Source organism: Dipodomys merriami, unplaced genomic scaffold (assembly GCF_024711535.1).
Source record: "Dipodomys merriami isolate MVZ:Mamm:240054 unplaced genomic scaffold, mDipMer1.0.p SCAF_4, whole genome shotgun sequence".
In the NCBI taxonomy this organism is placed as follows: Eukaryota; Metazoa; Chordata; class Mammalia; order Rodentia; family Heteromyidae; genus Dipodomys; species Dipodomys merriami.
The window spans coordinates 23,158,954-23,186,298 of record NW_027205603.1 but is presented as its reverse complement, the minus strand read 5'-3'; the positions used below and the strand labels follow the sequence as shown (position 1 = coordinate 23,186,298).

The 27,345-nt window shown below is 42.9% G+C and overlaps 1 protein-coding gene across 2 annotated transcripts in view; it reads right to left on the bottom strand.

The window, feature by feature from the left end:
* Ube2v2 (ubiquitin conjugating enzyme E2 V2) overlaps positions 1-24,599 on the bottom strand; it is a 50,546-nt gene extending 25,947 nt beyond the window's left edge. The window contains exons 1-2 of one of the 2 annotated variants that reach the window (XM_069990690.1): positions 24,549-24,599; positions 4,968-5,116 (exon numbers count right to left, since the gene is read on the bottom strand). In XM_069990690.1, coding sequence (XP_069846791.1) covers positions 4,968-5,116; positions 24,549-24,564 — 165 coding nt within the window. In that variant the 5' untranslated portion in view covers positions 24,565-24,599. Of the gene's footprint in view, positions 1-4,967; positions 5,117-17,735; positions 17,818-24,548 lie in introns of those variants that run through there. The other variant, XM_069990691.1, reaches the window with a different exon arrangement.
* Between the last annotated feature and the right edge of the window lie 2,746 nt (positions 24,600-27,345).

Below are 27,345 nucleotides of genomic sequence, written 5' to 3'. Positions count from 1 at the left end.
GGAGAGACACTGGAACTAATAGGCACAGGAAGGAACTTCCTGAACAGAGTCCCAGGGTCACAACAAATTGGAGAGAGACTCGACAAATGGGACTACCTTAAAATAAAAAGCTTCTGCACAGATAAAGCTATCACAACCAAGCTAGAAAGACAACCAACTAATTGGGAAAAAATATTTACCAGCAATATATCAGACAAGGGGTTAACATCCTGTATATACAGGGAACTCAAGAAACTAATCCCTCCCAAACCCAACAAACCAATTACTAAATGGGCAAGGGAACTAAAGAGGGACTTCTCAAATGAAGAAATAAAAATGGCAAAGAAACACATGAGGAAATGTTCATCATCCCTGGTGGTGAAGGAAATGCAAATAAAGACAACCCTGAGATACCACCTTACCCCAGTCAGAATGTCCCACATCCACAAATCAGCCAACGACAAATGCTGGAGGGGATGTGGAGAACAAGGAACGCTATTACACTGCTGGTGGGAATGTACACTCATACAACCACTTTGGAAAGCAGTCTGGAGGGTCCTTAGAAAGCTAAAGATTGACCTCCCTTAACGACCCAGTCATACCACTTCTAGGCATCTACCCTGAACAACAGGAACCAATATACAAGGACACGTGCACCTCCATGTTTATTGCAGCACTGTTCGCAATAGCTAGGATATGGAAACAACCTAGATGCCCCACCACAGATGAATGGATCCAAAAATTGTGGTATCTATACACAATGGAATATTATGCAGCCATTAGAAATGACAAAATAATGGCATTTGCAGGGAAATGGATGGAGCTAGAAGGAATCATGTTGAGCGAGGTAAACCAAGAACGAAGAGACAAACAGTACATGATCTCCCTGATAAGTGGATGATAAATCCAAAATGTTAGGTAATATGACAAAACTAACAGGACTTAAGAAACAAAGAACTCCCACTCATCTGGTTGAACCACTACTAAATATCCCCATGCTGCTGATCACATATATGGTATATTGTAGAGAGCTGCGAGAGGCCGCACCTGGAAGATGGCGCCGGCTTCCACCCTCCGCCTTCCCGATGGCGAGTGCTCTCTGTGGTAAACAACTCCTTAAATGGCTAAGGCAAAGAATCTGGCTTGCTTCCGCGCACCTGAACCTATTGGTGGTTCCCACGTGGCATATCAGGGTTGGCTACCCAGCGGGTACTTAAGGCTGTGGGGAATTCTCCCCAGGGTTGGGGTCAGAAGATTACTCAAAGGTCCTGAATAAACTGCAGAGAGAAGAGTTCGGTGTCGTGTCTTCCTTGCTGGTCGAGGCGGGTAGCGACACGTGGTGGCCCGTACGGGGACTCAGCCATAACCCCAACGAGGACTCAGAACTCTCTGCGGTCAGGGTGGTGCACCGGTAAGGTCCCAGGTAAAAGGGGAATCCGCGACAAAAGCGGGGGTAAGTCCCCAGGTAAAAGGGGAATCCGGGACAAGAGCGGGGAGTAAGTTCCCAGGTAAAACGGGAATCCGCGATAAGAGCGGGGGGGGGGGGGGGGGGGGGGGGGGATTTTTGCTCTTCTCGGTAGATAAAGAGAGAGTGAGAACCCGGGGCTAGTCAATAGAGTAGCCAAAAGTGAAAGTAAAAGTTTGTTTACCAGCTTTAAATGTTTAAAACATGGGCGCTTCTTCGCACCCAATTTTTTTGGCTCTCAATGAGCTACTGCACTCAAAAAAGTTAAAAATAAAAAAGAGTACTTTAGAGAGATTTTTGAATGAATGTGACATCGTTGCCCCGTGGTTCGCTGTCTCCCGGAAGCCTCACGGTGGCCTCTTGGGAGAAACTAGGGAGGGACCTAGATTTTGCCTCTGAACAAGGAACGCTTAAGAGCGGAGTGAGACCAATATGGAAACTGATAAGAGGCTGTCTCGAGGACCAGCGTTGCAGTGAGGCGGTAGAGAATGGTCAGGCCGCCTTAGAAATGCTGCAGGAAGAAAGATCGGAAAGGGCAGACAGCGAAAAGGAGGAGAGCAGGGGGGGGTTATACCCCGATTTTGCCGAACTAGAGACCTCTGAGTCTACAGACTCAGAGGAACTACAATCACTCATAGAACAAATAGAAAAAACAAAGATAAGAAAGAGGAGGAAAGGGAAGGAGAGAGAGGACCCAGATAAAGACGAATGCACGCCCTCCGTGCACCGCCCCACACCTTCGGCCCCTCCGCTCTATGCGGAGGACCCCGGAAGTGGCAGCCCCAGCTGTTCTTTCAGCCCAGGTGTGTGGAAAGCGGTCAGAACCGAGTTACATCTAGCCTGTCCAATATTTCAGGATCCACAGGGACAGCCGTATCATGAACCCTTAGATTTTAAGGTTATAAAATCTTTAGCTGAGTCTGTGTGGACATACGGAATCACAGCCTCCTTTACTGTAGCCCAGGTGGAGGCCCTAAACAGACACTGCATGACACCCGGTGATTGGAGTGGGCTCGCACGAGCTTGTTTGAGCCCAGGTCAGTATTTAGATTGGAAGGCCTTTTTGATTGAATTTGCTAGTGAAGAGGCTGCAGCCAATCAGGCTGTGGGGAACCCAGCTTGGGACAGAGATATGCTGCTTGGACAGGGGAGATTCGCCAATCAGCAGATAGGCTACCCGGTTCAAGTTTATGAACAAATCAATAAAATTGGCATAAAAGCATGGAAGGCCTTACCAAATAAAGGCGAGGTGAGTGGCAATCGCACCAAAATCCTGCAGGGCTCTACGGAGCCGTTTTTGGACTTTGTTGCCCGTATGGTCGAGGCTGCTGGCAGAATTTTTGGTGACCCAGACGCAGCCATGCCATTAATTAAACAGCTTGTTTACGAGCAGTGCACTAAGGAATGCAGAGCCGCCATAACCCCATATAAGAACAAGGGACTAGAAGCATGGATGAAAGTTTGCAGAGAGCTGGGCGGACCACTAACTAATGCTGGATTAGCTGCTGCTGTGGTGCAATTAACCCAGAAGAAAGGGGCTGGGAAGGTGGCTCAGTGGTAGAGCACTTGCCTTGCATGCTCGAGGCCCTGGGTTCGATTCCTCAGCACTACATAAGCAAAAAGAAAAAAGCCAGAAGTGGTGCTGTGGCTCAAGCGGTAGAACGCTGGCCTTGAGCTGAAGAGCTGAGGGACAGCGCCCAGACCCAGAGTTCAGGCCCAGGAAAAAAACCTATTCAAAAAACGCTGCAAATTTGTCTAAACAGTTGTCTAGTTATCTTTTAGGTAATTGAACTGGGGAGTTCGACAGCCTGATGGAACAGCTCAGGGTTGCCATCGTCATGGTGAACTCGACCCAAGTGGATGCCGGATTGGCGGAGGGGTTATCTTCATGGATCTCCGCTGCTATGAATCATCTTAAGGAATGGGCGGGTTTGGGAGCCCTGACAGGCCTCCTGGTGTTAGCCTCCTTGGTATGTCTGTGGTGCATTTGCCAAATTAGAGGTTCTCAGCGTCGCAGTGCAGCCATGATTATCCAAGCCTTTACAGCCATTGGAGCAGGTCAGTCCCCCCAAGCGTGGCTTGCCACCCTAAAACAATGAACACAGATTGCAAAGCCAAAGTACTGCAGTCAAGAGGCATGAGTTTTGCCCTCGAGGAGAGCATGTTTGATTGCACACGGGTTCAATTCGCCTTTTCCCGTCCTTGTGAAAAACGAATCAATGGACAGACTGAGTCATCCCTAGAGAAGGTACCCTCTGGGAGAAGGCTTGTATGCAGTCCTTGCATTGCACAACAGGGATCAGACCTCTGTTCTCATCTGTGTTCTTTAAACAAAAAAGGGGGAACTGTAGAGAGCTGTGAGAGGCCGCACCTGGAGGATGGCGCCGGCTTCCAGGTGCGGCCTCTCGCAGCTCTCTACAGTATATAACATGTGAGCACCGTTATATATTACAGACTGTGATAGACAATTTGCTCCAGGAAAGTTAGAATGAACTTGTGACTTTAAATGAGTATCATTATTCCACAATACTGTGAATTTCCAGAAATTATGTAATCACTTAATCACAATCAAAAAAAAGGAACCTCGGGGAAAGGAGGGAGGGAGGGGATGGTAGGGGGAAAACAATGGAGGGGGTAACAATGTTCAAGAGGACGTGTACTCATTTCCTCACTCATGTAACTGTAACCCTCTGTATAGTATCTTTACAATAAAAAAATTTAAAAAAAAAAAAAGAGGCCAATTGCCAACAATACCAGAAAATATGTAAGAATCCCAGATTTTTGTTTTGCTTTGCTTTGTTGGTCCCCTTACTAAACCATTGGTTCAGCCACTGAGCTATACTTCCAACAAATTCTTAGACTTTTAAAAATATTTTATGAACAAAGAAATCCAGGCCTACGGTATGTCCGTGGCATATGAAATGTCAGAGCAAATAACAATGTTCATTCAATACAAATCAATTTAAAAACCCTCATTTACACAAGGGGGTTAGTAACATGTTAAGCCAAAATGACTGTTTACTATTCCCAAATATCCCCTCCATTTCCTCACCTTTTTTCCTCTCTATCTGGAATGTTCTCCATCCCCATCACAACCTTCAGAAATCCTACCAGTCAGTCCTTTATGGCTCATTCCAAAGGCAACTTCCTCCACTGTTCAGCCTTCCTCAATTTATTCCAGCTAGAAGAAACATATTCTAAAGTCCCACAGTGAACTTACTTGCTCTGCCAAATTTAGAATCTGTCACTTATACTCATTGTCTTTTCCTCTTCTACTAAATACTACAAATACCTTGATAGCAACAATGTTTGCCTCTTTTATTTCCCCCACCCCAATCCTCTAGATAAAACTGAGCATCATATACTGAATATAGGAGGCATCAATAAATGCACACAAAGTAACAGGGAGGTATTATTTCAGTTAAAAGTTATCATAATTGTTTATTATAATATTAATACTATAACATCAAATTTTCTTATTAACAATAAATATTAATAGAAAAAATATATATACAGCACTGACCCTTGGTGGCCCAATAATCATGCCTGTCCACCTTGTAAGTGTCATATCTTCATCATCTTCAAGGCCCCAGCTAACCGTACCATCGCCTACTCCTTTTTGTCCTTCTTCAAGTTCTTCCAATAAGCGAAAATTACGAGGAACTTTAACTCCTATACAAAAGAATGTCAACATAAATGTAAAAAGCTCACAGAAGAACTACATTTAAATTCAGCCTTTTCAGATTATTTTTTTCAAATTTTTTCCCAAAAGACAAGATTATTTTCACCCATTCTAGCCCAGCAAATGGTTAGTCTAACAACCCCTCAAAATAAAAATACTGTTAAGAAAGCATTGTATCAAGTATTAACAGAAGTATAGAACATTCATATTCATTTCTATTTGCTCATTTTTACACTGGCTAAGTCAACCACAAGGAAACGAACATAAAATAAGTATTTTTCCCACATGATTTTTCCATATTTGGCATCAAATAAGCAGGCATGACCAGACAGTTCATATAAGTTCACTAATATATACATTCTAATGATTTTTTATGAGAATTATATTCAGTGTTTGAAAAAGTACCAAAAGATTGGGTTTTCTAGAGTGTTGATATGGCCCCTATCTCCTACACTTCCTCTTTCCATTAGTTAGGGTTACCATCCATAACTTGTGGTGTCCTCCCTCTACCAAGGCAGTACCATCACTCAATTGTCACTGGGAAGTTGCTGGATTTGCAAAAGGTTCTTTCTTTTGTTTCTGATCCAACCATTCAATAGTCACTATTCTTTTCTACATCTCAATCCCATGTCACACATGTTTTTGCTCTTTTTTTTTTTTTTTTTTTTTTGGGGTCCGGTCGTGGGGCCTTGAACTCTGGGCCTGGGCGCTGTCCCTGAGCTCTTCAGCTCAAGGCTAGCGCTCTACCGCTTGAGCCACAGCGCCACTTCTGGCTTTTTCTTTTTGCTTACGTGGTGCTGAGGAATCGAACCCAGGGCCTTGAGCATGCAAGGCAAGCGCTCTACCACTGAGCCACCTTCCCAGCCCCTGTTTTTGCTCTTTAGACCTCATTGCTCCTTGCTAGCTTCCTAAAATCCTAACACATAAATCTTTTGATCTAGAATCTCCTACTTTTTCAGCATTAGGATCTCCAATCCCTGATCCACAACCATAAATCTCTCAATTTTCTACCTTGTCTGGATTACTAACCTTAATTTCTCTATTCAAGAAGATTTCCAGCCAGGTGCTAGTAGTTCATGCCTGTAATCCTAGCTACTCAGGAGGCTGAGATCTGAGGACCACGGATCAAAGCCAGCCCGGGAGGAAAGTCTGTGAGACTCCTATCTCCAATAAACCACTCAGAAAACTGGAAGTGGTGCTGTGGTTCAAGTGGTAGAGCACTACTAGCCTTGAGCTAAAGTGCTGAGGGACAGTGCCAGGCCCAAAGTTCAAGCCCCAGGAAAGATTTCCATGCTCTAAAATAGCATCTTACATGAAATCTCCCTCAGCTCCATCACACATTCTATACACACACACACACACACACACACACACACACACACACACACACACACATTTTCAGAGCTAAAAGAAAAGAAAAATCATATCTCAGGAAGGCATTGGTGGCTCATGCCTAGAATCTTAGCTACTCTGAGAGTTGAGATCTGAGGCTTGCAGTTCAAAGTCAGCATGGGCAGAAGAGTCTGTAAGACTTTCGGGGGGAGGGGAGAAGGGGGAGGGGGAGGGAGGGCAGTCCGGGGGCTTGAACTCAGGGCCTGGGCACAGTCCCTGAGCTTCTTTTTGCTCAAGGCTAATGCTCTACTACTTGAGCCACAGTGCCACTTCTGACTTTTTCTGTGTCTGTGGTACTGAGGAATCAAACCCAGGGCTTCATGTATGCTAGGCAAGCACTATACCCTAAGTCACATTCCCAGCCCTGAGACACTCATCTCCAATACACTACTCAGAAAAAGTCAGAAGTAGCACTGTGGCTCAAGTGGTAGAGTGGTAGCCTTGAGCACAAAGAGGCTCTAATACAGAGCCCAGGCCCTGAGAAGCCCCAGGAGATGCCAAAAAAGAAACAATCACATCTCCTTAAAAAACTGACTCATGGGCTGGAAATGTGGCTTAGTGATAGGTGGAATGCTTGTCTTGCATGCATGCAGCCCTTGGTTCAATTCCTCAGTACCACATACACAGAAAAAGCGAGAAGTGGTACTATGACTTAAGTGGTAGAGTGCTAGCCTGGAGCAAAAGAAGCTCAGGGATAGGGCCCAAGCCCAGAGTTCAGGCCATGACCGACCAAAAAAATTAAAAATAAATAAAAAACAAATAAAAAGAACTGACTCATTCATTTTTTGTAATTATTTCTCCTGCTAAAGACAAACATCTCTTTCACTTTCTAATTCTTAGTAACTGGTGTCCCTTCCAAACATAAAATGAAAAACTTTTCATTAACCTTAAAACAAAAACTATTAATCATTTATTGTACCGTACAACATAAAAATATTTGAAGACAACAGGTCACAGAAATATGAAGATGACATTAAAAAGTCATCAAGGCCGGGGGTGGTGGCTCACACCTGTAATCCTAGCTACTCAGGAGGCTGAGATCTGAGAATCTCAAAGCCAATTCAAAGCCAGCGCGGCCAGACAGTCCGTGAGACTCTTATCTCCAATTAACTACCAGAAAACTGGAAGTGGTGCTGTGGCTTAAGTGGTAGAGTGCTAGCGTTGAGCTGAAGAGCTGAGGGACAGCACCCAGGCCCACAGTTAAAGCCCCATGACTGACCCCCCCTCCCAAAAAAAGTCATCAAAATTGCTATAATTATCTATTACCATTTACCTAACATATATTAAGTGTGATGTTATACTATTTAGTCCTGGAGGGAGGAGGGAACTTGAAACTAAATTCGTGATACCTTTCCAAGGTCACACAGTTCATAGTGGCAGATCTAGCACTAAAACCTGGTGCCAAGACCACATCATTGTTCTCCCTTTTGCACAACACTACAAACTACACAGGAGTACATGCTGGTTATATGTGTACAAATCTAGGAGTCCAACGCCCAAATCCCACTCTAGTTCTACCCACATTTTTTTTTTTTTGACCAGTTCTGGAACTCAGAGCCTGGGCACTGTCCCTGAGCTTCTTTTGCTCAAGGCTAGCACTCTACCACTTGAGCCAGTGCCACTTCCAGCTTTTTCTTAGGACTGGAACCCACGGCTTCATGTATGCTAGGCAAGCATTCTACTACTAAGTTATATTCCCAGCCCCTCTGCCCACTTTTGACAGGTGATCCTGAAAACATTTTCTCAACTATAAAAGTCAGATAACAATAGTTCTTACCTCACTGAATCATTGTGGATTCAGAAATCCTCAAAGGGAATTCCTCAAAGGGAATGCTCTTTAAACAACATAATTGTTTTAAGGTAAACAGAGCAAGCTTATTTGAAAGTAAAAGGAAAGCTGTAAAAGAAAGTAGTGAGACTCTCCATCCAGAGAGGGGCTCTAAGAGGAATCCAATGGTATTTTCTCACACAATTGTTATAGAATAGTGCTTGTCCCACTTCTCCTCCCCTGGGCTTTGCATTGATTACTTAATAGCTTGTACATGTGCTGCAGTGGCTTTTTTCACAAACATATTTTTACTATGATCATTTTAGTGGCTATACATAAAACTTCTATTTATCTCCTTCAGTTAAGAATAAAGTTCTAGGGATGGTAGGGGAAAAGCAAAAGAGGAGGTAACAATGTTCGACAGGAAATGTACTCATTACCTTATTCATGTAACTGTAATCCCTCTGGTACATTTTTACAATTAAAAAAAAAACAACATAAAAAATTCTTCCTGAATTCCTATAAATACCATCCTAATCTCTAAGTTTCTATTAATATACCACCTGGCCACTACTTTTTTTTTAAGCTGACTGACACAATATACTACCATTTTATTGTTCAAGGTAATTCTTTTAAAGTTCTGTGTGTCTGTGTCAGTACTAGAGCTTGAACTTGGGGCCTTTGTTCTTGCTGGGCTTTCTTGTTCACAGATGACATTCTACCACTTGATCCACACCTCCAGTCTGGCTAAAACTAGCTAAGTGGAGACAGAGTCTCCACCTTTTGAGTAACTACAATTACAGGAGTAAGCCAATGTCTGCCAGGCTTCAAGCAATCTGAAAACAATTTTAACTACTCTTGCCACTAGGATGTCATTCCTCTAAAATAAATAAATTTGTGTTTATCATTTTTGCTTCCTCTTTAAATCAATTAAGTCAGATGACCTTTACCAGCATCCAAAATAACTAAGAAAAAAAATTGTAAATTTAATGTTTCTTTTTACCAAAGTGTCATAAATGAAGCAAACCTAAAGTGCTAAACTTTGTTTTGTTACTGCTAAACTTTTTACCATCTCTATACAGTTCAAGAAAATAGTTCTAAGATTATCTGACCCATTATTGGCAATGCTAATTAATATGCAGTGTTACAACAGCTGGAAAAGCTATTTTTTACACATGAAACTCAAAACCAAAATACACAGTAAATGATGTTTTCTAGTTTAGGGCCCAGCACTCCAGTCATATTTCAAATAACCACTGAGGCTTCAACCATCTTTCCTGTGAAGACTGAAAAAAGCCACAAGATGGGGATGTTGCACCACAAAAGCTATAAGATGCAAAGGTTAATTTCTAGGTAGTTGATACAATTATTTGATGCCAATCCAAATCAATTCAAGTCTTCAGGCTTCCCACTTAATGAAGTTTCCTATAACTGCAATAAATTCACACTCATGCTATGTTTTAACTCCAAAGCAAAAGCTGTATGCAAACATGCTTACAGTTTTTAATCTAAAGCATATCTGACTTTGTTCCTTTACCTACAAAAAGCTAGGTACATATACCTAGAAAAAGGCATAAAGACTGCCAAATAAATACTAGGATATCTTGTAATGTTGTGCTTGTTTAAAAAAAAATAAGCACAGCCAGGCGCTGATGGCTCACGCCTGTAATCCTAGCTACTCAGGAGGCTGAGATCTGAGGACTGCAGTTCAAAGCCAGCCCAAGCAGCAAAGTCTGTGACACGCTTAATCTCCAATAAAAAACCAGAAAACCAGAAGTGGCGCTGTGGCTCAAGTGGTAAAGTGCTTGCCTCGAGCTGAAGAGCTGAGGGACAGCACCCAGGCCCAGAGTTTAAGCCCCACAACCAACAAAAACAAAAACAAAACCCACCAATAAGCACAAAAGTTAATTCATTAGCTTCTTACCTTCTGCAAGCTAGTAGGGGAAAAAATACATAAGATTGAACAGAAATACTTAAGTTTGAGCAAGGTTAAAATAACATTTCCTGCAACCCACACAGTAAATGGGAGTTATAAGTACAGTCACGGAGAACAAGGACAGAGAAGCTTCACTGAACATCCTTTTTACCCAATCAGACCAGGTGAATTATCACTTACTCAAAAATTAAGGGAAAACACCTTTAGGAATGGAATACCTTTTTGCTTTCCCATCTGCATTCTACCCTCATTTTTGCTGCTCCTCATCAGCAATGTCTGCCTTTCCTCCCTAGGATATCGGTGTGCCTTGAACAAATAGCTATGGGATAAGATTCCAGATTCTACACACTGTCAGACTGCTCACCTTCTCTCCACAGAATTCTCTTATGGGAATCTGTCGCTCTTCAACACAACACAGATAAGATGAATTCATTAAAAGCACCCTGTAAGCTAGATGTCTGTGGCTCAAACCTATCAGCCTACCTACTAAGGAGGCTGAAAAATCTAAAGAGCAAGATTCAATGTCAATCCAAACAAATCAAAGACTCTTTATCTCTAATTAACCAGCAAAATGCTGGGACTGGAGGTAGGATTCAAGTGATACAACACCAGCTTTGATTTAAAAAGCCAAACAAAAGCTGAGCAGTGGTGGCTCACACCTGTAATCCTAGCTACTCAGGAGGCTGAGATCTGAGGATCTCAGTTCAAAGCCAGCTGGGGAGGGAAAGTCCCTCAGATTCTTATCTCCAATTAACCACAGAAAACCAGAAGTGGAGCCCTGGATCAAGTGGTTGAATACTAGCCTTGAGCACAAAGACTCAAGTACAGCACCTAGGCCCTGAGTTCAAGACCCCCAAGCTCCCCAGAAAGAAAGGATATTCGTTCAAAGTTCATAAATGGAAGCATCACAACGAAACTCCCCCCTTGTACAACTCTCCCTTAATAAAAATGTAAAATAATAGTGATAATAATAAGTAAACTGGGAAGCCAAGCATAGTAACAAGGCATCCCTTTTTTTTTTTTTTTTTTTTTTTTGGTCAGTCGTGGGGCTTGAACTCTGGGCCTGGGCACTGTCCCTCAGCTCTTCAGCTCCAGGCGAGCGCTCTACCACTTGAGCTACAGCGCCACTTCCGGTTTTCTGGTGGTTTATTGGAGATAGCAGTCTCATGGTCTCTCCTACCCGGGCTGGCTTTGAACCGAGATCCTCAGATCTCAGCCTCCTGAGTAGCTAGGATTACAGGTGTGAGCCACCAGCGCCCGGCCAAGGCATCCCTTTCTTAATTCAATATATTAATTTTCTGATTTTAATAATTACATTGTTTTAAGACAAGTCCTTAGTTTTCAGCTAATAATATTTAGGGCTAAATAGGCATGTCTGCTAACTAACTTACTCTGCATAATTCAGAAACCTAAAACAGTTCCATGTAAACAGATATTCATACTGCTGTTTGTAGGTACACACACACAGACCCCCCTCCACACACACACACAAAGATGCTTATGAAACAAATATTTGTGAAAATATTTGTAGAAATATTTTTTACTCACTAGACACTATATTGAAAATGAACTATCCAGCTTGTCGGTGGGAAGGGAAAGGAAAACTGGGAGACTGGGTGTCTTATATGTTTTTTCCCTACTGTTATGAACATAGTTCTTAAACAGCACAGAGATTTATTTTCTTTGTAATGGTTTCTTGGTATTCTATGGTCTAAATTGTTCACTGATTCCTCTCTTGATATACTTTTGTTGTCTACAATTTAACTACTACAAATTCTGTTTAAACTAAAAAAAGCCAGTTCTACTGAACAAGTACCAAATGGATTTTTATATATTTTTCATAACTAAACCGATATGAAAAGGTAAACAAGAAAATTAAAAACATTCTAACTATAACAACTATGAAGTTATTGCATATCCATCAAAAAAATGCCTTCAAGCCAGGTATGGTGCACATGCTTATAGTCCCAGCTACACAGGAGGCATAAGTAGGAGGTAAGAGTCTGGGTGATGGGTGGTGTAACTGAGACTATTCAAACAAAGAGCTAGAGGTGTATCTCAAATGATAGAATGCTAGCCTAACAAGCATGAAACCCTGAGTTCAAACCCAAGTACCACAAAAAAAATTAGTGAAAATGATAACCTAAATATATTATTGGAAGAACTGTGGAAAATATAAATTTAGTGACAGTAGAAATCTTGCTGAAGAGCTAATTTGACAAAATATATGAAAACAAGAATGTGAAGTTATTTATATGCTTTGATTTAGATTCCCACTCCGTGAAGGATATAAAAACAGGGGAATAGATGGCCATGAAGCTACTACACTATTCTTCCTACCCTCCAGGCCCAGTTAGAAATAGAGGTAGGTCACTCCTATTCCCCTTAAATATGAACTGGCTTTCCCCACATTTTGACCAATAAAATGTGACAGAGGCAATGAAGAGCAGATCCTAGGATTAACCTCTTAAGAGGCCTGGCAACTTCTGCTTTAATTCTTGGAAGTTAACTGACATGTAAGAATTCTGACCACTCTATCAGTACTAGAATATGAGAAAGTTCAAACCAGGTACCTGGAGAGACCTCATCAGCCCATCACTAAATGATACAGCCATGTAAGTGACCCTAAGTGTCAGTATTTTTGTAGAATACAGTATGTTAAACTTAGTGTATATTCTAAATACTTCTTGAGAGTTTCTAAATACTATCTTTCATCAAATCTAAAATGGCATCAAATATGATTAACCAAAGTAGACACCATCAGTTAAACTTAAAGACACACATTCATTTCAGATATTAAAGTATATCTTGTAACTGGTATTTTAATTAAAAACATTTAAAAAAACAAAATTCAAATCAAAATTTGTACATTTGAAGTATCTATATTGCATCTCCAGGTACAAGTGAAAAATTTTCTGGATTTGATGACTTGCAAAGTACCTCAATTCTTTTTTTTTTTCCCCGCCTCCCCCAAAGTACCTCAATTCTGAACAGCAGAATAAACCACACCAACTGTTGTTGTCTTTTGGTGGGGAGGGTCAGTAATTAGGTTTGACATCAAGGTTTTGTACTTGCTAGGCAAGCCCTCTGCCACTTGAACCACTGCACTAGCTACTTTTACCATTGGTACTTTTCTTTTTTCTTTTTGTTTTTGGTCCAGTTGTAGAGCTTAAACTCGGGGCCTGAATGCTGTCTCTAAGCTTTTCTGCTCAAAGTTAGTACTCTACTACTTGAGCCACAGCTATATGTCTGGCTCTTTTGCTGGTTAACTGGAGATAAGAGTTTTCAGACTTCCCTGCATGGACTGGCTTCAAATCACAATCCTCAGATTTCAGCCTTTTGAGTAGCTAGGATTATAGTTGTGAGTTACCTGAGCCCAGCCAGCACTGGTAATTTTCAAGATTAGGCCTCAAGTGTAAGATTTTATACTGAGACCAACTTAGACTGCAATCCTATTTGTGCTTGCAATCCTATTTGTGCTTCCCTTTGTCACTATGATGGCAGGTGCTTGCCACTGTGCCTAGCTACTATGCTTTTCTGTAGCTTGGGATAGGATGACAAGCACCAACACCAAGTTCAGTCATTGGAGTCTCCTAACTTTTATGGCTTCAAACTGCAAACTCCAGATCTCCTCCTTCTAATAAGTAGCTAAGAGTATAGGCCTAAGGCACCCCGATGAAGTGCTGTTTACCTTACTGTTTACCTTACCTACTCCCCTATTACCTACAAAAATCCCTAGAACTACATGGATAGTTCATTTAAAAGGAGGCCTAGGGCTGAAAAGGTGGCTCAGTGGTAGAGTGCTTGTCTTGCATGCATGAGGTCCTGAGTTTGATTCCTCAGCACCACAGAAGCAGGAAAGATGCTGGAAGTGGCACTGTGGCTCAAGTGGTAGAGCACTAGCCTTTAGCTGAAGAGCTGAGGGACAGTGTCCAGGCCCAGAGTTCAGACTCCATGACCAACCAAAAAAATAATAATAATAAAGGATGCCTATTTCTTAGATACTGTCTGCAATAGGTAGCAGGAGAATAAGTAGCTCATTGTAGCACAAACTATTCTTCTCATACTCTTTCACTCCAGAAAATTAAACTAAAAACAGACAGATTTTACTTGAATAATTTTTCTCATTTTTAATGATTTGCACCATCAGAAGTAATGACAACAAGCACCCAATATACATATGAATTTATGACAAATATATTAATTTTTTCTCATTATTTGTATATCAACCTATATCGAGTGTAGCTGATACTGAACAGACAAGGATCTATTTTCTAAGACCTTGCAATCCAGTAAAGAAGAAAAATGAATTCAAATACAAGGCACTAAGTTGTTGCAATTTTAACTCCACACACTACAGAGTTAAAAGAAAGCACAGAGGGCTGGGAAGGTGGCTTAGTGGTAGAGCACGTGCCTTGCATGCATGAGGCCCTGGATTCGATTCCTCAGCACCACATAAGCAAAAAGAAAAAAGCCGGAAGTGGCACTGTGGCCCAAGTGGTAGAACGCTAGCCTTGAGCTGAAGAGCTGAGGGACAGCGCCCAGGCCCAGAGTTCAGGCCCCACGACCAGACCAAAAAAAAAAAAGAAAGAAAGAAAGCACAGAAATTGCTAACATCCTCTTGTAAAGAAACGAAAAATGATCATGACAAAACTATGAAGGAAGGTTTTCATAGAATGGAGGTATGTTAGGAGAGCTACAATACACTCTGGTTCCCGTTAGTTTTAATTTCTTGGTTAGATTAGAAATGACATATGAAGCCGGGCGCTGGTGGCTCACGCCTGTAATCCTAGCTACTCAGGAGGCTGAGATCTGAGGATCGCGGTTCAAAGCCAGCCCGGGCAGGAGAGACTGTGAGACTCCTATCTCCAATAAACCACCAGAAAACCGGAAGTGGCGCTGTAGCTCAAGTGGTAGAGCGCTCGCCTTGAGCTGAAGAGCTGAGGGACAGCGCCCAGGCCCAGAGTTCAAGTCCCACGACCGACAAAAAAAAAAAAAAAAAAAAAAAGAAATGACATATGCACTGATAGATGTGAGGTCATAGCTGGGCATGTAGTGCAGCCTACAATCAGGAAGCTCAGATGAAATAATTGAAATTTGAAGCCAGTTCAGATTATACCCCGTATTTTAGAAAAATAAGCCAGGCATGAAATCCCAGCTCTGGGAGATAGAGGTAGGAAGACTGAAATCTGAGGCCAGCCCCATGCAAGAAGTTTTCCTCTGAAGAAACATAGTCATTTAATATTGTTTAGTGAATTCAACTGGTACTTTCAGTAGCAAGTGATGCTAGTTTGAATAACAGTTACCAAGTTAATTTGTCTTTTCAGTAACATTCCCATCACTAGGCAGCAACACTCAGGGCACAATACAGTATTTCCAAGGCTAGGGCTCTACCACTTGAGCTACAGCGCCACTTCCAGTTTTCTGGTGGTTTACTGGAGATGAGTTTCATGGACTTTCCTGCCCAGGCTGAACCGCGATCCTCAGATCTCAGCCTCCTCAGCTAGGATTACAGGTGCAAGCCACCGGCGCCCAACTACACAACTTTTTTGAGAGAGAGAGAGAGAGAGAGACCTAAAGAAAGTCTGATGGCAGTGACTCACACCTCTAATCCAAGCCACTCAGGAGATGTGAGGATCAGTCTGAAGCCAGCCCAGGCAGACAAACTTGAGAAAGACTATTATCTCTACTTAACTAGTAAAAAACCAGAACCAGCAGCTTGGTTCAAAGGGTAGAGTGGCATGAATAGAAAAAGTGGAGCCTCCCAAAAAAAAAAAAAAAAAAAAAAAAAAGTGGAGCCTGAAGGGAGGAAAGAAATGAAGGAAGAAAGGACAAAGGAAAGGAGGAGGGAGGGAGGAAGGAAGGAACTCTAGACTACTTATTATTACATAATGATTAGTAGACAAAAGAGCTAGCAACAAAGTTTATACTTATTTCTCATAGCATACCTAGTAAACAAAATTTGACAAAATCAAGCTTGACAATACTGTTAACCATTTATCTAGCTAAATAATTTTGTGAAAGTCACTTTGTATCTATATTTCTGCTAAAATGAGTACGGCTGAAAGGACAGATGATCAAGAATCCATGCAGGTCCATGAGGATTTAGCTTCTGTAGTTTGAAACTTTGCTGAGTCAACTTACCAAAAATAGTGCTTGTTCTCAAACAAATCAGCTAACAGTTTGTAAACAATAAATTATTCCCAATGCCAAGCCTGATCCCATTTTTTATTACTCAAAAGATTGAATTTACATAAGCTCTTTAAAACAGCTTTTGAAAAAAAATCAGCTTTGTCTTTTTGTTTTTCTTTGTTTTTTTTTTATGAAAATACCATACAGAGGGGTTACAATTACATGAACAAGGTACATTTCTTATCAAGCATTGTTGCCTCCTCTTTTGTTTCCCCTTACCATCCCTGTCCTCCCATCTCTCCCCCCAACCACAAAGTTGTAAAGTTCGTTTCTTTTTTATTTTGTGCCAGTCCTGGGTCTACAGTTCTGGCCTGGGCACTGTTCCTGCGCTATTTTGCTCAAGCATTCTACCAACCACATAAGTCCCAGCTCCCTTTTGGAGCTGGTTAGTTGGAGATAAAGTGTTTCATGAGTGGCGCTGTGGCTCAAGTAGTAGAGTGCTAGCCTTGAGCTGAAGAGCACAGGGACAGCGCCCAAGCCCAGAGTTCAAGCCCCACAGCCCACAAAAAAAAAAAAAAAAAAAAAAAACATTTGGGCTGGGAAGGTGGCTCAGTGGTGGAGTGCTTGCCTTGTATGCATGAGGCCCTGGGTTCAATTCCTTAGCAACACATAAGCAGAAAAAGCTGGAAGTGGCACTGTGGCTCAAGTGGTAGAGTGCTGTCCTTGAGCTGAAAAGCTGAGGGACAGAGCCCAGGCCCAGAGTTCAGGCCCCACAACCGACAAAAAAAAAAAGAGTTTCAGCCCGGCGCTGGTGGCTCACGCCTGTAATCCTAGCTACTCAGGAGGCTGAGATCTGAGGATCGCGGTTCAAAGCTAGCCCGGGCAGGAGAGACCGCGAGACTCCTATCTCCAATAAAACCACCAGAAAACCGGAAGTGGCGCTGTAGCTCAAGTGGTAGAGCGCTCGCCTTGAGCTGAAGAGCTGAGGGACAGCGCCCAGGCCCAGAGTTCAAGCCCCACGACCGACCAAAAAAAAAAAAAAAAAAAAAGTTTCACAAACTTTCCTGCCCAGGCTGGCTTTGAACCACAATCCTCAGCTCTCAGTCTTCTGAGTAACTTCACAGGTGCCCAGTAAATCAGCTTTTCAAAGACAAGTTTTCAAATATTTAATCATATTTATTCTGGTCTGCATGATTTTTATCTACTTCATTAATGCTTTACCTTAAGCAACTAGCAAAATAACTGGACAAAGTGTATGTTTCCATACACAGGCATTCTGTGCCGCAAATGGTTCCCATATATACTAAGACTGCCTTATTTACTAATTTACATGGTTTCAGCCATGCACAGTCAAAAACTAAAACTTTTTCTTTAAAAATACCTTTCAATTGGGCTGGGAAGGTGGTTCAGTGGCAGAGTACTTGCTTTGCATGCATGAGGCTCTGGGTCGATTCCTCAGCACCACATAAGCAGAAAAAGCCAGAAGTGGCGCCATGGCTCAAGTGGTAGAGTGCTAGCCTTGAGCTGAAGAGCTCAGGGACAGCACCCAGGCCCAGAGTTGAGTTCAAGCCCCAAGGCTGGCAAAAAAAAAAAAAAAAACTTTCAAAACCAAATATTTTTAATTCCCACAAGTACATTTCACAGCTTAGTTGGCATAAAGTTCTCATGAATCCTACATTATCATCAGTTGTGGTAAAATTATTTCCTTAGAAGTGGCACCGGCTAGCCTTGAGAGAAAAAGCTCAAGGACTGTGCCTAGGTCCCAAGTTCAAGCCCTAGGACTGACACTGGCACATGCACATACATACAAATCATTACTTTGCCCTTGATTTTATAAAACTATCTCCCAAAAATGCAAAGTAAAACTCAATGTGCTTAACTGAAGCGATAAAGTATGAGTTAAGGTCTGCTGAAAGGTAGCATGCCTTTAGAATAGGTTGGGCAGCCTTAGGGGAAAATAATGAATCAAGAATCTACAGTATAGTCGTGAACACTGTATCCCCTAAGCATGAAGTTTTCCCTCAATAGCAATATCCTGGTAATATCCTCCTTGTTATCTTCATGCCTATGACATCAAGGATTTACCTTATATGAATTTCATGTACTACCGTTGTTCAAACTTCAGCTACCACAGTATACTACTACTCTTTTGTCCACAAATCACTATGCAAAATAATAGATACATATGTTAACAGGTGCTCTTTTTTTCTAGTATGTTAATAACAATCACTGATTATCCATTATCAATGTGCAAGCAAAAATGTATTGTGGAAGGGGTGCTGTGGCTCAAGTGGTAGAGCACTTGCCTTGAGCTGAAGAGCTGAGGGACAGTGCCCAGGCCCAGAGTTCAGGCCCCATGACAGACAAAAAAAAAAAAAGAAAGAAAGAAAGAAAGAAAGAAAAGGAAAGGAAAACAATGTTCAAACTTTTTTTGTGCATGTGCACTAGGATTTCAACTTAGGGAGCTTTGCTGGGCGAGCACTATACACTTGAGTCATGCCCTCTAGCCCCTACTCTTGGAGAGCCTTTTATGAAGCTATATAAAACTTGCCAGGCACCAGTAGCTGACGTCTATAATCTTAAACTCAGGAAGCTGAGATCTCAGGATCTCAGGGCAGAAAAAAAAAACCCCGTAAGAATCTTATCTGGGGGGGGTGGGGGGGGCGCTCAGTGGTAGAGCGCTTGCCTTGCATGCCTGAGGCCCTGGGTTCGATGCCTCATCACCACATAAGCAAAAAGAAAAAAAGCCGGAAGTGGCACTGTGGCTCAAGTGGTAGAGTGCTAGCCTTGAGCTGAAGAGCTGAGGGACAGTGCCCAAGCCCCGAGTTCAAGCCTCACAACTATACACACATACACGCGCGCGCGCGCGCACACACACACACACACACACACGGACAGTTCCCAAGCCCCGAGTTCAAGCCTCACGACTATACACACATACACGCACGCGCACGCACACACGCACGCGCGCGCACACACACACACACACACTTTGCCAGTGGCTCACATCTATAATCCTAACTACTCAGGAGACTGAGATCCAGAGAACAGTGGTTTGTAGCTAGCCTGGGGCAGTAAAGTTTGCCTCTACCTACAAAATTACCATAGTAGGGCTGGGAAGGTGGCTCAGTAGTAGAGCTTTTGCCTTGCATGCCTGAGGCCCTGGGTTTGATTCCTCAGCACCACATAAGCAAAAAGAAAAAAGCCGGAAGTGGCACTGTGGCTCAAGTGGTAGAGTGTTAGCCTTGAGCTGAAGAGCTGAGGGATAGCGCCCAGGCCAAGTTCAGGCCCCACGACCGGACCCAAAAAAAAAAAAAATTACCACAGCAGACTCTGAATTTAAACTGCCTGCCTAACCAGCAAAGGGCCTGAACTCAAACCCAACACAGCAAAAATAAGTGAATACACATTAAGTAAATTATGATTTAAACATATAAGCCTCTTCTATTATGACTCCCAAGTTCTGTCCATATTCAAACATTTTTATCTTAATAGGAGGAAAGCAAGGATTAACAATTAAGTAAATTCCCAAGTGGCACAGTATCCTGTTGAGGGCAGTAGGGAAATCAAAACATGGTTAAAAAGTAATTTTTTCCAGTATTAACAATTCTGCCCACTTCTGAAAAGGATAATTAAAAGGGTTTACTTTTTTTCTGATCTTATTGTACAGATCTGCAATCAAAGAAAAAATATCTTATTTTTCTGAACCTCTCATTACTTACACATTTTATAAACATCTGCACTCAAAAAGTCCCACTCTAAATGGAAAAAAAATTAAAATATTTCATGTTACAATGCAATGTGGTATAGATAAGGTCCATAGGGTAGAGATTACATACAAACTAATGAAAATATGCATTACAGTATGAACTTTGCAGTATTGAATATGAGGTATAAAGAAACTCTTTGGTATCTTCATTTATTCTAAATCTAAAAGTAAGCCAGGAGTCAGTGGCTCACACCTGTAATCCTAGCTACTCAGGAGCCTGATGATCAAGGTTCTAAGCCAATCAGGAAAGTACGTGAGATTCTTATCTCCAATAAATTACTCAGAAAAAGCCGGAAGTGGCACTGTGGCTTAACTGGTAAAGCATTAGCCTTGAGCAAAGAAACTCGGAGACAGTGCCCAGGCCCAGAATTCAAGCCCCAGAAACAGCAAAAACAAAAACAAAGTCCTAAAGTTTTTTAAAGGATTTTATAATATAAATTAATAGTTTTTGAGACAGACTACCTCAGAGTGGCCTAATATTGGAGAGAGCACTGAATTCCAATGCTACCTTGATCACTAACCACTAATCACCTTGAGTTCTCAGGGGGGTTTTTTGTTTTGTTTTGTTTTGTTTTTAATTTGCAAAGTCAGAGGGCCAAGAGGTATGGTAAAGAGTTTTACCTTAAAAGTTTAAGTCTAATTTGAATTATTTCCCTCAAATTTTTTTCCATAAAGGAGAGCATATGACTTAGATATTGCACAGATTTTGAAATACTTTAATAAAGATCAAATATAGTCATTAATATGTTTCTTTTTAAATGTAGTCATTAAACTCAGAAGGCAAGTAATAGAATGTTAGCCTAGCAAATACGAGGTGCTGAGTTCAACGCCTGGTACTGGTTAAAAAAACAAAGCAGGCGCCAGGTGCTGGTGGCTCACACCTGCAATCATAGCTACTTAGAAGGCTAAGATCTTAAGGATCGAGGTTAAAGCCAGCCCAGGTAGAAAAGTCCTCATGAGACTCTTATCTCCAATAAACCATTCAAAAACCAAAAGTGGAGCTGTAGCTGAAATAGTAGAGGGCTAGCCTTGAGCACAAAGAGGTTCAGGGACAGTGCTCAGGCCCTAAGTTCAAGTCCTACACTGACCAAAAAAACCAGCTGGGTACTGGTGGCTCATGCCTATAATCCTAGCCACTCTGGAGGCTGAGATCTGAGGATCATAGTTTGAATCCAGCCTGGGCAGGAAAGTCCATAAGACTCTTTTTTTTTTTTGGGGGGGGGTCCGGTTGTGGGGCCTGAACTTTGGGCGCTGTCCCTCAGCTCTTCAGCTCAAGGCTAGCACTCTACCACTTGAGCCACAGTGCCACTTCCAGCTTCTTTTTTGCTTATGTGGTGCTGAGGAATCGAACCCAGGGCCTCATGCATGCAAGGCAAGTGCTCTACCACTGAGCCACCTTCCCAGCCCCATAAGACTCTTATCTACAATGAACCACCAGAAAACTGGAAGTGACGTTGTGACTCAAAGCAATAGAGCCCTAGTCTTGAGCAGAAGAGCTCAGGAACAAAGCCTAGACCTTGAGTTCAAGCATCATGACCTCCTTCCTCCCCCGCCCCCAAAAAAACCATAATCATCAGGTTGTAGCTGTTGGTTTTCCTATCTCTCCCCACTCTGCTATTATTGGCCAACTAAACAACTATTTGTCAAAATTCTACATCTTAGAGGAAATATATGTATATTACATCCATCTAGTTTATCTGCTTCTAAATTTTAAACCAAATGACAGGTTTTTTTTCCTGAAACATAAAGGTACCATTTCCTTCTTATGTATCAAAAGTAAACAATATGAAAGTAAAACTAATAGGATATCAAACAATTCATTTCAAGCCAGGTGTTCATGGCTCATGACTGTAATTGAATTTACTCAGGAGGCTGAGATCCAAGAATTGTGGTTCAAAATCAGGCCGGGCAGAAAAGTCTGTAAGACTCTTTTTTTTTTTTTTGTCTTTTCTTTTTTGATACTGGGGATCAAACCCAGGACATTGCATGGCCACTGAGCTATATCCCAGTCCTGTGAGACTCTTATCTCCAATTAATCACCAAAAATCCAGAAGTGGATGCAGTGCAAGTAGTGCTAGCCTTGAGCAAAAGATGCTGAGGGACAGTGCTCAAGCCAAGTTCAAGCTCCACGACAAGCAAGCAAGAAAAAAACAAACAACAACAGCCGGGCGCTGGTGGCTCACGCCTGTAATCCTAGCTACTCAGGAGGCTGAGATCTGAGGATCACGGTTCAAAGCCAGCCCGGGCAGGAGAGACCATGAGACTCCTATCTCCAATAAACCACCAGAAAACCGGAAGTGGCGCTGTAGCTCAAGTGGTAGAGCGCTCGCCTTGAGCTGAAGAACTGAGGGACAGCTCCCAGGCCCAGAGTTCAAGCCCCAGGACCGACAAAAAAAAAAAAACAACAACAACAACAAAAAACCTCAACTGTCTAAACTGTATCACCTTCATTATGCCAATGCTCAAAGCAGGATAAAATTGTAACAGAACATTGAAACAAACCAGAAAACAGACTTAATAGGCATCAATAACTTATCTATCTTGTTTGCAATATATATTCAACTTCCCAAGAGAACTTTTTAAAAGCAGTTAACAAAGTATGTGCCACTGGGATCATCTACCTCTGGTCTCTAAAATACTTTCAAACATTCTCTCATCCATTTAATGTTAGAAAAATGCCATTTTTAAATAAGTAATCACACAAAATAAAAACTGAAATTAAGATGTATCATTTTGCCGAGCACAGGTGGCTCACGCCTGTAATCCTAGCTAATGAGGAGGCTGAGATCAGAGGTTCACGGTTCAAAGCCAGCCCCGGCAGGAAAGTCCAGGAGACTATTATCTCCAATAAACCACTAGAAAACCGGAAGTGGCACTGTAGCTCAAGTGGTAAAGCACTGGCCTTGAATGAAGAGCACAGGGACAGCGCCCAAGCCCAGAGTTCAAGCCCCAGGACCGACAAAGAAAAAACAAAAAAAAGATGTATCATTTTGGGCCAGGTGTTGGTGGTTCATGCCCATAATCCTAGCTACTCAGGGGGCTGAGATCTGAGGACTGCAGTTCAAAATCAACCCATGGAGCAAATTCCATGAGACTCATCTCCAATTAACCATCAGAAAACCGAAAGTGCTGCTGTGGCTCAAAGTGGTAGAGCGCTAGCCTTGAGCATAAAAAGTTCAGGGACAGCGTCTGGGCCCTGATTTCAAACCTCATGACCTACTTTAAAAAAAAATGTATCATTTCACTACTTTTCAAGAAACTACAGGTACTGAGCACAACTCTTGGAAAGGCCTGGTCTCATTCACAAGCACATACCGAGATACAGTAATTAAACTTGTAACATTAAATGACAATTTAGCAGTTGACTCTGAATCCAAGAACCCTGAAGTCTTTCCCCAAAGCCGGGATAGCTAGATTGTCACCTTGATACCTACAAATAATAAAGATGAAACTTAACAATAAACATGCAGAATGTAGCTAGAGGGTTCCTTATAAGAATCACTGTCCATTCAAAGCCTTCCACTTTAGTACAGATTTAATAATCTACTTATTACACAACGATGACATGAAATATGAAGTCACACTATTCTATAATCTAGCTTCCAAAGAGACTTGGGGGGAAAAAAAAACACCTCTTAGGCGATCATTTTTAAATAGTAAAGCATATAAACTCTTAAAATATTTCAACTTGACATTTTTTTCAATGCCCAGCGAGGCTCGGTGCTACTACTACTTAATCTGCTGAAGGGACACCAAAACCTGGCATTCAGTTCTAGAGAGGAGCTGGACGTATTTTTATCTAAGCAACCACTTGTTCTACAATCAACGCTCCGTTTGCTCAGTATTTGGTTTTGGTCTGTTTTCCCCTGATACACTGTAGTATTTCACTCAGGTGAAAGAAAAATACAAAAGGCAACCTGCATTTAGCAAGGTGAGAACAATTATCCCTCCCTTATCCATGGAGCACCGCTCCTCTTCGCCTCCGTCCTCCGTCCGCACCCAGCTCGAGAGGCGTCCCACGAACAGGGCCGCTCAACCCGGCCCAGCAGCCTCTGGCCCCAGCCTCCACCGGTGCCCGAAGGGCCCACCTGGGGCCTCCACGGCGCCTGGCGCCCACAGCTCGGGCCCGCGTCCGCGAGGCCCCGCGGGTGCACGACCCTGGAGCTGCCCCGCCACCAGCGCGCGGCGCGCGGCCACCTCGCGCACACGACCTGCCGCCACCCCGGACGGCCGGCCCGGCCCCCGGTCTCCGCACAGGACCCACCCACACCCTCCCCGTCCCGCCTGCGCTCCACAGGAAGCGCTGGGCTCCAGTGCGCACTGCGGCTTCTGCGACCCGGTCAGCGCCCGGCGGCCGGCAGCAAGTAGTGAGGCCAAGCCGGGTGGTCGGAACGGAAAAGCAGGCAGCACGGCGCAGGAACCGACCTGTGGAGACCGCCATCTTCTCCTGCAGCCCAACGCAGCCGCCCTTACGCACGGACGTGCGCGTCACGTCCGGAGCGCGCCGCCGGTCTGCGTCACGGAGACCCCGCCTCCCGCGGCCGACGCGGCGGCGGCCGGAGGTCCCCGAGGGTAGTGACAGCGCCCACGTGGGCAGAAGGACTCCGGCTGTGTCCCCGGGAAACGCAGCGGAAGGAAAGCCCATGTGGAAGTTGGAAAACAGAGTTGACTCAACTTCCATAGCGAGTTAAAAGACAAGCGCAAGACAGGCACCGGTGGCTCACGCCTGTAATCCTAGCTACTCAGGAGGCTGAGATCTGAGGATCCTGGTTCAAAGCCAGCCCGGGCAGGAAAGTCTGTGAGACTCTTATCTCCAATTAAGCACCAAAAAGCTAGAGGTAAAGCCATGGCTCAAGTGGTAGAGTGACAGCCTTGAGCACAAAAGCTAAGGGATAGTGCCAGGCCCTGAGTTCAAGTGTGGCTTGACATACTTGACTAGGGCTGGCACAAAAAGAAAAAAAAGCGTACAGTAGGGCTGCGTTCTTTTGGACTTCATTCAGGAGTTGGTGAACAGAGGTGTGGCAAGAAAGAGTAATTTTGGGGGGAGGGGGAGTTGGGCCTTGGCTTTACAGTCTCATTTTCAAAAATTTTTTCAATCCCTTATTAGTACGTTCCAAAGGGGAAAATGAAAAATGTTTCACATTGATTAAATATGGAAATATATATTTCGACACAGCTAAGTCACACAAAGCATGTTATTAAAACCAACACAAAACATGGACATTGATAATTCTGTGTTAAAAAAAAAAAAGATTCAGGCTGGCCACAGGGAGGCTCATGTCTGTAATCTCAACTACTCAGGTGGCTGAGGTCTAGAGGATCAAGGTTTGAGGCCAACTGAATAGAAAAGTCCTTAAAACTATTTCCAATTAATCAGTTTTTTAAAAAGCTATGCTAGAGTAGTGGCTCAAGTAGTAGAGTGCCAGCAGTAATTAGGGGGGAGGTGTGCAAACATGAGCAAAAGTTCAAGTCCTTGAATTCAAATCCCAGTGTGTATACACACACACACACACACACACACACATGTGCACACACACACAGATTCAAAAGACATGGGCATTAGCTGGATATAGTAGGGTACATCTGTAATCTCACTCTGGAAGCTGAGGCAGAAAAACCATGAGGATCAAGGCCAGTCAGAGCTACATTACAAAGCTCTCTGACTTGAGAATCAACTGAAAAAAAAATTAGAAGAAAAAAATTAGACAAATTTAAGAACCTGTAAGAATTACATCAATTTACTCTGTTTTTCTTTCGTTATTTCAGTAATACTGGGATATGATTAAAATATATATGGCTAGCTTGGTGCTAGTGGCTCACACCTAAATTCCTTGCTAATTCAGGAGGCTGAGATCTGAGGATTGTGGTTCAAAGCCAGCCCAAGCAGGAAAATCTTATCACCAATTAACCACCAAAAAGCCAGAAGTGGGGTTGTGACTCAAGTTGTAGAGCACCAATTTTGAGCAAAAAAGGCTCAGGGAAAGCCAGGGGCTGATGGCTCATGCCTATAATCCCAGCTACTCAGGAGGCTGAGATTGGATGATCATGGTTCAAAGCCAGCCCAAAGAGGAAAGTCCATGCTGCTCTTTTTTTTTTCTTTCTGGCCAGTTGTGGGGCTTGAACTCTGGGCCTGGGCGCTGAACTTTTCAGCTCAAGGCAAGTGCTCTACCACTTGAGCCACAGTGCCATTTCCTGTTTTCTGGTGGTTTACTGGACATAAGAGTCTCACAGAATTTCCTGCCAAGGCTGGCTTTAAACCACAGTCCTCAGATTTCAGCCTCCTGAGTAGCTAGGATTACAGGCATGACCCATCAATGCCTAGCTTCCAGGAGACTCTTATCTTCAGTTAATCTCCAGAAAACCAGAAGTGGCACTTTGGCTCAAAGTGATAGAGCGCTACCCTTGAGCAAAAGAGCTCAAGGACAGTGCCCAGGGCCCAAGTTCAAGCCCCACAACAGGGGGGAAAAAAGTGCAGGGACAGCATCCAGTCCCTGAGTTCAAGCCCTAGGACTGGTACAAAGAAGGAAAAAAAAGAGTATGTGTGTACACACACACACACACACACACACACACACACACACACACACACACACATGACTAAGCCTAAAAACATCTGCCAAGAAGTATAACAGAACCAGGTGTAATGGTATATGTTTACAATTCTTGCTACTTGAGAAGCAGAGATTGGAAGGATGGAGGTTTAAGGCTAGCTTAGGAAATAAGTTAATGATAGCTTCCATCTCAAGCAAAAAAGACAGACTTTGGTAGTACACATCTGTCATCCCAACTCCTTCCTGTCCTACCTAAGGAAGGGAGAGGTAGGAGGATCACAGTCCAGGCTGGCCCAGACAAAAAGTCTACACTCAAAAATTAACTAAAGCTAGAAGCTGTGGGTTTACGCTTATAATCCTAGCTACTCAGGAGGCTGAGATCTGCAAAACACAGTTCAAAGCCAGCCCAGGCAGACAAATGCTAGCGACCAATCTCCAATTAACCAGCAAAAATCCAGAAATAGAGATGTGGCTCAAGTGGTAAAGTACCAGTCTAGTGTAAAAAAAGCCAAGCAAAAGCATAAGATCCTGAATTCACAGGCTCAGCTACAGTATAGGCACAAAAGTCAAATAAAGATACTTATTGGTTAGTCCTATTCTTCCTGGAGCCCAAAGTGATTGTAAAGCAACTGTAGCAGTGAATACATCAGAGAACATAGATACAAGGTGAA